The 11,248-nt window shown below is 46.9% G+C and overlaps 1 protein-coding gene across 1 annotated transcript; it reads right to left on the bottom strand.

Moving 5' to 3' along the window:
- Positions 1-325: 325 nt before the first annotated feature.
- rpp25l (ribonuclease P/MRP 25 subunit-like) lies at positions 326-5,199 on the bottom strand. Its single transcript, XM_072461327.1, has 4 exons — positions 5,121-5,199; positions 4,367-4,554; positions 4,079-4,292; positions 326-1,532 (listed from the first exon to the last, which is right to left on the bottom strand). The coding sequence occupies exons 2-4, from the start codon at positions 4,552-4,554 to the stop codon at positions 1,245-1,247; spliced, it is 690 nt and encodes a 229-aa protein (XP_072317428.1). The 5' UTR covers positions 5,121-5,199; the 3' UTR covers positions 326-1,244.
- Positions 5,200-11,248: the final 6,049 nt, after the last annotated feature.

Raw genomic sequence — 11,248 nt, 5'->3', positions numbered from 1 at the left:
TGAAGTAAACAGTAGTTTTATAGTGTTGTTTGTGAAGTAAACAGTAGTTTATAGTGTTGTTTGTGAGGTAAACAGTAGTTTTATAGTGTTGTTTGTGAGGTAAACAGTAGTTTTATAGTGTTGTTTGTGAAGTAAACAGTAGTTTTATAGTGTTGTTTGTGAAGTAAACAGTAGTTTTATAGTGTTGTTTGTGAGGTAAACAGTAGTTTTATAGTGTTTGTGAGGTAAACAGTAGTTTTATAGTGTTGTTTGTGAAGTAAACAATAGATTTGTTTGTGAAGTAAACATGTTTCAGCCTCAGATAAACTTCTCACTTTATTTGACACAAATAAACTTTTATCAAATCAAATCTTTTCATTGGTCAGTTTTTCAGCTCCTTAAAGTTCAGAATGTCATATTCAGACTGGACACACGGTGGCGCCAACTGACCTCAAGTCTGCCAACACAAGTCCAGTCCAGACCGGGTCTAGGCCGGGTCCAGGCCGGGTCCACACATGGTCCAGACCGGGTCTAGGCCGGGTCCACACATGGTCCAGACCGGGTCTAGGCCGGGTCCAGGCCGGGTCCACACATGGTCCAGGCCGGGTCAACACATGGTCCAGACCGGGTCTAGGCCGGGTCCAGGCCGGGTCAACACATGGTCCAGACCGGGTCTAGGCCGGGTCCAGGCCGGGTCAACACATGGTCCAGACCGGGTCTAGGCCGGGTCCAGGCCGGGTCAACACATGGTCCAGGCCGGGTCAACACATGGTCCAGGCCAGGTCCAGGCCGGGTCCACACATGGTCCAGGCCAGGTCCAGGCCGGGTCAACACATGGTCCAGGCCGGGTCAACACATGGTCCAGGCCGGGTCAACACATGGTCCAGGCCAGGTCCAGGCCGGGTCCACACATGGTCTAGGCCGGGTCAACACATGGTCCAGGCCGGGTCAACACATGGTCCAGGCCAGGTCCAGGCCGGGTCCACACATGGTCCAGGCCAGGTCCAGGCCGGGTCAACACATGGTCCAGGCCGGGTCAACACATGGTCCAGGCCAGGTCCAGGCCGGGTCCACACATGGTCCAGGCCGGGTCCAGGCCGGGTCAACACATGGTCCAGGCCAGGTCCAGGCCGGGTCAACACATGGTCCAGGCCGGGTCCAGGCCGGGTCAACACATGGTCCAGGCCGGGTCCAGGCCGGGTCAACACATGGTCCAGGCCGGGTCCAGGCCGGGTCAACACATGGTCCAGGCCGGGTTCAGACCTTCATCTAGTTTGAGGTCTGTGTTCTCTCTGTGCTCTGGCTCCGCCCCCTCTCTTCTTCCTGCTTCCTGCTTTGTGCTCCGCGGCTCCACCCCCTGGCTCCTTATTGGCCCAGAGGTCGTCATGGCGCCCGGGGGTCTGGTATCCCAGCATGCACCTGTCCAGCGGCGCGGCCGAGAGCAGAATCCAGATCCTGGGAGTCTTCCTGGTCACGGTGAGCGAGTCCAGACCAAGACCAGGATCAAGAGGGTCCCACGAGTCCAAGACCGAAGAGTAGGACACACGGGTCACCTGCAGACACAGGACATGGACATGAACCGGGACCAGACCCGGTCTGTAGGAGCCAAACCCCCTGATAGAGATGTAGTGCTGGGAGCGGCCACAGGGCGTCGCTGTGGTCTCAGGAGCAAATGTATATTGAGGAGGCCCCTGTGCTGGGGCCGGACAGACACGCCCAGTTTGTTGACCCACACCCGCCTCCTCACCCACACCCGCCTCCTCACCCACACCCGCCTCCTCACCCACACCCTCCTCACTCACACCCGCCTCCTCACCCACCCTCCTCACCCACACCCGCCTCCTCACCCACACCCTCCTCACCCACACCCTCCTCACCCACACCCTCCTCACCCACACCCTCCTCACCCACACCCGCCTCACCCACACTCGCCTCCTCACCCACACTCGCCTCCTCACCCACACCCGCCTCCTCACCCACACCCGCCTCCTCACCCACACCCGCCTCCTCACCCACACCCTCCTCACCCACACCCGCCTCCTCACCCACACCCTCCTCACCCACACCCGCCTCCTCACCCACACCCGCCTCCTCACCCACACCCTCCTCCTCACCCACACCCTCCTCCTCACCCACACCCGGTCCCGTGATCACATCACTCCCGTTCTCCGCTCTCTCCACTCTCTCCCCATCAAGCAGCGCATAAACTTTAAAATACTCCTCCTCACCTTCAAAGCTCTTCACCACCTTGCCCCCCCCTACCTGTCTGACCTCCTCATCCCCCACCGCCCCCCCTACCTGTCTGACCTCCTCATCCCCCACCGCCCCCCCTACCTGTCTGACCTCCTCATCCCCCACCGCCCCCCCTACCTGTCTGACCTCCTCATCCCCCACCGCCCCCCCTACCTGTCTGACCTCCTCATCCCCCACCGCCCCCCCTACCTGTCTGACCTCCTCATCCCCCACCGCCCCCCCTACCTGTCTGACCTCCTCATCCCCCACCGCCCCCCCTACCTGTCTGACCTCCTCATCCCCCACCGCCCCCCCTACCTGTCTGACCTCCTCATCCCCCACCGCCCCTCCCGAGCTCTCCGATCCTCCTCCTCTCTCACCCTGACTGCACCAACATCCCGACTCAAAACTTTTGGCGACAGAGCATTCTCCCGAACAGCACCCCGACTCTGGAACTCCCTCCCCCCCGTCCCACTCTCCCTCACTCACAACATTCAAATCCCGCCTAAAAACATACCTCTTCACCCAAGCCTATGACCTCCCCTACCCCTAGCCTCCTCTACCCCATTGCCTACTCTTCTACCCCCTGTTTCATCCCCATCTTTTTCTCTCTACTTCTTCTGTCTTGTTCATTTTATCTGTATATTAATGTGTTCTGTACGTGTTGTCCCCCCTGTCTGTAAATACCCCCCCTTTTTTATTATGTTCAGCGTCTTTGGGTCACTGAAAAGGGCTATATAAATAAAAGTTATTATTATTATTATGATGATAATGATGGTTATGATGATAATGATGGTTATGATGATAATGGTTATGATGATAATGATGGTTATGATGATAATGGTTATGATGATAATGATGGTTATGATGATAATGATGGTTATGATGATAATGGTTATGATGATAATGGTTATGATGATAATGATGGTTATGATGATAATGATGATGATAATGATGATGATAATGATGATAATAATGATGATAATAATGATGATAATTATGATAATGATGTTATGATGATAATGATGGTTATGATGATGATGATTATGATGATGATAATGATGGTTATGATGGTTATGATAACTATGGTTATGATGATAATGATGGTTATGATGGTTATGATAATAATGATGATGATTATGATGATAATGATGGTTATGATGATTATGATGTTATGATGGTTATGATGATAATTATGATAATGATGGTTATGATGATTATGATGTTATGATGATTATGATGTTATGATGATTATGTTATGATGATTATGATGGTTATGATGATAATGATGGTTATGGATCTAATGATTGATTTGTAATGAAGCACAGCTGCCACTCTTTAAGACTTTATAATGAATAAAGCAATTAACTTGGAACTGCCTCTGATCATCAACAGTGAGCTAGCACGTCAGCTAGCACGTCAGCTAGCACGTCAGCTAGCAACTCCTGTACCTGGTCCTCCTGTACCATGTGCGGTCCCGTACCTGGTCCTCCTGTACCATGTGCGGTCCCGTACCTGGTCCTCCTGTACCATGTGCGGTCCCGTACCTGGTCCTCCTGTACCATGTGCGGTCCCGTACCTGGTCCTCCTGTACCATGTGCGGTCCCGTACCTGGTCCTCCTGTACCATGTGCGGTCCCGTACCTGGTCCTCCTGTACCATGTGCGGTCCCGTACCTGGTCCTCCTGTACCATGTGCGGTCCCGTACCTGGTCCTCCTGTACCATGTGCGGTCCCGTACCTGGTCCTCCTGTACCATGTGCGGTCCCGTACCTGGTCCTCCTGTACCATGTGCGGTCCCGTACCTGGTCCTCCTGTACCATGTGCGGTCCCGTACCTGGTCCTCCTGTACCATGTGCGGTCCTGTACCTGGTGCAGTCCTGGGACTCTCCTCTTGACAATCTCTGCACACGTGATGGCTTTGGACGCTCCTTTTCCCGCAGCAGTAAAAACCACACAGCGGCTCCAAGACTCTGGTCCGGGCCGGCCCTCGTCCTGGTCTGGACCGGGCCGGCCCTCGTCCTGGTCTGGACCGGGCCGGCCCTCGTCCTGGTCTGGACCGGGCCGGTCCGGTCTTTGTTCTCTGCAGAACACACAGGGTTCAGACTCATGGAAACACTTACAGCTGCAGTAAAACTCTCCATAGGGACGACTTACGAATCAGATCCTGGTCCTGGTCCTGGTCTCGGCCCAGTCTTGGGCTCCATGCGGCTCAGGGCGAAGCGCAGAAGGTTCCGGATCTTGCTCCCGTCTTTGACCCGGATCTGAGGCGTGTCTTTGGACAGAAACAGGAACGGACAAACGCCAGGCTCCGCCTCCGAACGAGACAGAGTGTAGTTCTCCATCTGAGAGAGAAGCAGGTCTGAACCGGGTCTAAACCAGGACTAAACCGGGTCTGAACCGGGACTAAACCAGGACTTATTAAATATAACAAATGAATACACATACGTTTTAAAAATCAACAAATGTCATAATTTAGTAGAATCCTGAGTAAAAGTTCCTTATAAACCTTTAAAACCCATGATGAGTCACTGATTATATGATATTAGAGCTAAAAACACATTTTATTTGAATTTCCAGTTAGTTTGCTTTTGTTACGAATGAAAAATACAATTATGTTCCACTTTTGTCGCATTCTTCTGACATTTAGAGTGTTTACTTCAGAAACATGATGTTATTTCAAACTTTTCAGGAGGTTTTGAGGTGAAACGTGGAGTAAAAGTCTTAGTTAAAGTGACTGGAGCGGGTTAGCATGGCGGCTTAGATAACGGCTAAGCTAAAGGCTAAACATCCCTCTTTCTCAGTTTATGAGCCACATTAAACGTGTAAACTACACGGGAGGATAGAACACATGCCGCTCGCTCCGTGTAATGCCCCACTCCGTAACATCCCCGGGTTTTAAAGCTCTCACCGCCGCAGTTTGACTCGTTTTAGTCCAATAGATTCATGGTTTTAGTCCAGCACACGGGCGCCTCTGCCGTATGTCGCGCACAACTGTCGCACACTCCCGGGCACGCGCTTTATTTGGACAAGTGTATTTTTAATAATCACGGAGGCAAAATGTATACAACAAATAATAGTATTAATAGTAATAATAATAATAATAATAATTATAATAATAATGATAGTAATAATAATAAGTAGTAGTAGTAACAATAATAATAGTAATAATAATAGTAATAATAAATATAGCCGCAAGCGGCAATGATCGGCCCTCGCCACGCCGCCGCCACGCCGCAAGAGGAGGGGGCGCTAACGCGCCCCAATTGTCCTTTTATTACGCCTACTGCTGAATCTGTGACGCTGTCACATCTTCTCCCCTTTGTTTTACCATCAAAAAGCAATTTTATTTTGAATTCTTGGCAAAATGTGCGGCTTCGCCGCACAGACACCGTGACTCTTTGAATAAAAATGTGGATAACTTTTGATGGTCCACCCCTGAAGATGAGTCTCACCAAATTTCAGGTTAATAGGGCTGACGCCCTAAGAGGAGTTTGTGAAAGTCTAAAGTGTAAACATGTTCTGGCGATTTCCCCATTGGAATAACATGGGAGGTTTTGGTCATCGTTACGGCAAAGCCATAACAATTATGACATGGGTCTCATTGACTTTTTTGATGGGGATGCCAAAATTGAGTTGTGTGTCAAATTTCATATAATTTCGCAAAACTAAATATTTAACCTCCATATAAAATCTGTAGGGGGCGCTGTGGTGCCAAATTAATTTATTTCACTTCAAGTAGGTTTAGGGCAAAGAGTTTAACAACTTATTCTAATTTGACGCAATTCGGACTTTATCTGCGCAAACGGCAGAAATTTTAAATATGGGAGATTTCTGAAATTTTAGTTACAGTTTGCGGCTTCGCCGCACAGAGACCGTGAGAGGTATCAATGTAATTTGGATAACTTTTGATGTCCCACTCCTCAGTAGCATTTTCACCAAATTTCAGCTTTTTAGGGCCAACGCCCTGGGAGGAGTTCGTAAAAGTACGACGTTTGGAAAAACTCCGAAGTCATGTTTAGCCATTTTTGAAGCAATATGGCCGACATTTGGTTCGGGGGACGGCGTTGCCGTAATAATATTTTTTACTTCTCTTGTCACCATCTACCTCTGCGCCAAATTTCATGATTCTACGATCAGATTTTTTTTGGGTCATTTCCCATCTCTCAATGCATTTTTGGTACATTTGGTGGCGCTGACGCGCCAATTTTTTTTATTTTAGAAAAGGGAAATAGCCAGAATGTAGAGAGGCACGATTTTTAGAGGTGTGCAAATTTTTGTGACTTTTCGTCAATGTTCACTGGGTGAAAAATAGGGGGGTTGGTCCCGAGAAGAAGAAAGAAAGAAAGAAAGAAAGAAAGAATAATATTCCGATGCGAAAACAATGTTTCCCATTTTTCAAATATCATAAACTATACATTTTCGGAAAGCGCTCGCGCTTTCCTACCTCATGGTGTGGGTCCCTGGTCACTGACGGGTACTTTCGTTAATTTTGAGTGGGCTCCGCCCACTTTGTGTTTTTGGCCCTCTATACAGTAATAATGTTCAATTTTTGCATTACATGTTTGTATGCACGGAACATGCAAGAGATGGGGAACGTATTCGTGAGCTACTTAGCGCAAATGAGTGCTTTATATTCAATGTAAAGTGCTCGTTTAGTGCGCACTTTTGCACGGGCTTCGCCCGTTTACAACGGTAATGTTCCATTTTCCTACTACTAATTAGTATGCACGGGGCGTGCATGAGTGAAGGAGTGCGTTAGTGAGTGTTTGGAAGTGGGCGAGCGCTTCGCGCTCGATTTCGTGCGCACTTTCGCAGCCGTGCTTCGCACGGCCTTACGAGATTGATAGGCCTCTCGCCAGCTTGTGGCGCTCGGGCCTAATAATAATTAAAGCCGCAAGCGGCATCCAACGGCCCTCGCGGGCCGCCGGCCTTCCGACTCTGCGCTTTCGACTTGATAAAGATGGCGCCCTTATTGTGTTGAATTAAAAAAGAACTTGACAGACGGCGACACATTGGACATGGCCAATCCAGTGCAAATGAACACAAGTGTCAGTCAAATTTGCTGCTCCGCCGCACAGAGACCGTAGCACTTGGAATAAAAATATGGATAACTTTTGATGCTCCGCTTGTGTAGATGATATTTCCCAAAGTAAAGCTTGATCGAGCTATTGCCCACGGAGGAGTTTGTTAAAGTGTGAAGCGTAAATGTGAACATTTCAGAGATTTCGCTGTTTTCCCATTTCTGACATATATTTGCGGGTCCGCCACACAGAGACCGTAGCACTTAGAATCAAAATATGGATAATTTTTGATGCCCCGCTTGTGTAGATGATTTTCCCCAAATATGAGCTTGATCGGGCAATCGCCCTAGGAGGAGTTCGTTAAAGTGTGAAGCGTAAAAATGTGGTGATTTGAGCAATTCTATGATTTTCCCATAAGGATAACATGGGATGTTTCTGTCATCGCTACGGTTACGCCGTACAAAATATGACTTTGGCTCTCATACTTTTATGATCAGGATGGCAAATTAGAATTTTGTTCAAAATATCATGTCATTTGGAAAAACTCTATTGTTTATAGGCCACTCTGAAGGCCAAATAGTCAGAATTCTGGGAAACGTTTGCGGCTCCGTCGCACAGAGACCGTAAAAGTTATCCTTAAAATTTGGATAACTTTAGATGCCCCACTTGTCTAGAGGACGTACACCGATTTTGAGGTCGGTGGGCAAAACGCACTAGGAGGACTTCGTTAAAGTGTAAAACATAAAAATGTGGATATTCGAGAGATTTAGCGGTTTTCCCATAGGGATAACATGGGAGGTTTATGTCATTGCTACGACTACGCCGTAAAAATTAAGGCATTTGTCTGATTGGCTTTTTTGATCGCGACGCCAAAATAGAATTTTGGGTAAAGTTTAGAAAATTTTGGTAAAACTAATTTTTGACCTTCAATGTTAATTTAAAGGTCACTCTGTAGGGGGCGCTATCGCGCCCATTTCAATTTTGTCATCATAAACTGGTCCAAACTAGAAAGTTGAACAACTGATTCAAATTTGGTCCTAATCGGACTTGTTTTGATCAAATGGGAGCAATTTTTAGATCTGCAATATTCCAAAATAAGTTGTCCAACTTTGCGGCTGTGCCGCACACAGACCGTAAAAGGTATCCCAAAAAATTGGATAACTTTAGATGCCCCACTTGTCCAGAGGACGTCCGCCGATTTTGAAGTCGGTGGGCAAAACGCCCTAGGAGGAGTTCGTCAAAGTTTGACGTGAACAAAATGGCTAACACAGCGTGTTTTCATTTTCAAAGGAAGATGGCGGGCATAGGGTAATTCTGGGGGCGTGGCCACAATAATATTTGTTTTTTGTCCTCACGAGAGGAATGCGTGTTCCGACTTTCGTAGCTCTACGACAAAGTTGACCTCGGGGCGTCTCCCATAGGAGCAATGTATTTTGACTTTTGTCGGTGGCGCTGTCGCGCCATTTTTTAACGAAAAAAAAAATGGCCCAGAAAAAACAAAATTTTTCGCCGATTTTGAATTTTGGGCAAAGTTTGGTGAGTTTTTGAGCATGTTCAGGGGGTCAAATTAGAGTTCAAAGCGCTGAAGAACAAGAAAAATAATAATAATTAAAGCCGCAAGCGGCATCCAACGGCCCTCGCGGGCCGCCGGCCTTCCGACTCTGCGCTTTTGACTTGATAAAGATGGCGCCCTTATTGTGTGTTGAATAAAAAAAGAACTTGACAGACGGCGACACATTGGACATGGCCAATCCAGTGCAAATGAACACAAGTGTCAGTCAAATTTGCTGCGCCGCCGCACAGAGACCGTAGCACTTGGAATAAAAATATGGATAACTTTTGATGCCCCGCTTGTGTAGATGATATTTCCCAAAGTAAAGCTTGATCGAGCTATTGCCCACGGAGGAGTTTGTTAAAGTGTGAAGCGTAAATGTGAACATTTCAAGGATTTGGCGTTTTTCCCATTTGTGACAGTATATTTGCAGCTCCACGGCACAGAGACCGTACCACTTAAAATCAAAATATGGATAACTTTTGATGCCCCGTTTGTGTAGATGATTTTCCCCAAATATGAGCTTGATCGGGCAATCGGCCTAGGAGGAGTTCGTTAAAGTGTGAAGCGTAAAAATGTGGTGATTTTAGAGATTTCGCTGTTTTCCCATTTCTGACATATATTTGCGGGTCCGCCACACAGAGACCGTAGCACTTAGAATCAAAATATGGGTAAGTTTTGATGCCCCGCTTGTGTAGATGATATTCTCCAAATATGAACTTGATCGGACAATCGCCCTAGGAGGAGTTCATTAAAGTGTGAAGCGTAAAAATGTGGTGATTTGAGCGATTCTACGATTTTCCCATAAGGATAACATGGGATGTTTTTGTCAACGCTACGGTTACGCCGTACAAAATATGACTTTGGCTCTCATACTTTTATGATCAGGATGGCAAATTAGAATTTTGTTCAAAATATCATGTCATTTGGAAAAACTCTATTGTTTATAGGCCACTCTGAAGGCCAAATAGTCAGAATTCTGGGAAACGTTTGCGGCTCCGTCGCACAAAGACCGTAAAAGTTATCCTTAAAATTTGGATAACTTTAGATACACCACTTGTCTAGAGGACGTACACCGATTTTGAGGTTGGTGGGCAAAACGCACTAGGAGGAGTTCGTTAAAGTGTAAAACATAAAAATGTGGTAATTTGAGAGATTTTGTGGTTTTCCCATAGGGATAACATGGGAGGTTTCTGTCATCGCTACGACTACGGCGTAAAAATTTAGGCATTTTTGTGATTGGCTTTTGTGATCGGGACGGCAAAATAGAATTTTGGGTAAAGTTTAGACAATTTTGGTAAAACTAATTTTTGACCTTCAATGTTAATTTAAAGGTCACTCTGTAGGGGGCGCTATCACTGCCATTTCAATTTTGTCAGCCTAAACTGGTCCAAACTAGAAAGTTTAACAAATGATTCAAATTTGGTCCTAATCGGACTGGTTTTGATCAAATGGGAGCAATTTTTAGACCTGCAATATTCCAAAATAAGTTGTCCAACTTTGCGGCTGCGCCGCACACAGACCGTAAAAGGTATCTCAAAAAATTGAATAACTTTAGATGCCCCACTTGTCCAGAGGACGTACGCCGATTTTGAAGTCGGTGGGCAAAACGCCCTAGGAGGAGTTCGTCAAAGTTTGACGTGAACAAAATGGCTAAAACAGCGTGTTTTCATTTTCAAAGGAAGATGGTGGCCATAGGGTAAGTCTGGGGGCGTGGCCACAATAATATTTTTTTTTTGTCCTCACAAGAGGAATGCGTGTCCCGAATTTCGTAGCTCTACGACAAAGTTGACCTCGGGGCGTCTTCCATAGGCGCAATGTATTTTGACTTTTGTCGGTGGCGCTGTCGCGCCATTTTTTAACGAAAAAAAAAATGGCCCAGAAAAAACAAAATTTTTCGCTGATTCTGAATTTTGGGCAAAGTTTGGTGAGTTTTTGAGCATGTTCAGGGGGTCAAATTAGAGATCAAAGCGCTGAAGAAGAACAAGAAAAATAATAAATTAAAGCCGCAAGCGGCATCCAACGGCCCTCGCGGGCCGCCGGCCTTCCGACTCTGCTCTCTGCATTTTACAGAGATGGCGCTAACGCAATTGTCTAAGAACTAAGACAGCGACACATTGGACATGTACAATGCTGTGCTTAACCAGTGCAAATGAACACAAATGTCGGTCAAATGTGCAGCTCCAGCGCACAGAGACCGTGACACTTGGAATAAAAATATGGATAACTTTTGATGCTCCGCTTGTGTAGATTATTTTTCCCAAATATGAGCTTGATCGATTTTTTGCCCACGGAGGAGTTCATTAAAGTGTGAAGCATAAATGTGAACATTTCAAGGATTTGGCGTTTTTCCCATTTGTGACAGTATATTTGCAGCTCCACGGCACAGAGACCGTAGCACTTAAAATCAAAATATGGATAACTTTTGATGCCCCATTTGTGTAGATGATTTCCCCAAATATG

Source organism: Eucyclogobius newberryi, unplaced genomic scaffold (genome assembly GCF_026437365.1).
Source record: "Eucyclogobius newberryi isolate DKJ021-1_F unplaced genomic scaffold, fEucNew1.0.hap1 SCAF_3, whole genome shotgun sequence".
Taxonomy (NCBI): Eukaryota; Metazoa; Chordata; class Actinopteri; order Gobiiformes; family Gobiidae; genus Eucyclogobius; species Eucyclogobius newberryi.
Note: the sequence above shows the minus strand (reverse complement) of the source record. Positions and strands in the feature narration are given on the sequence as shown.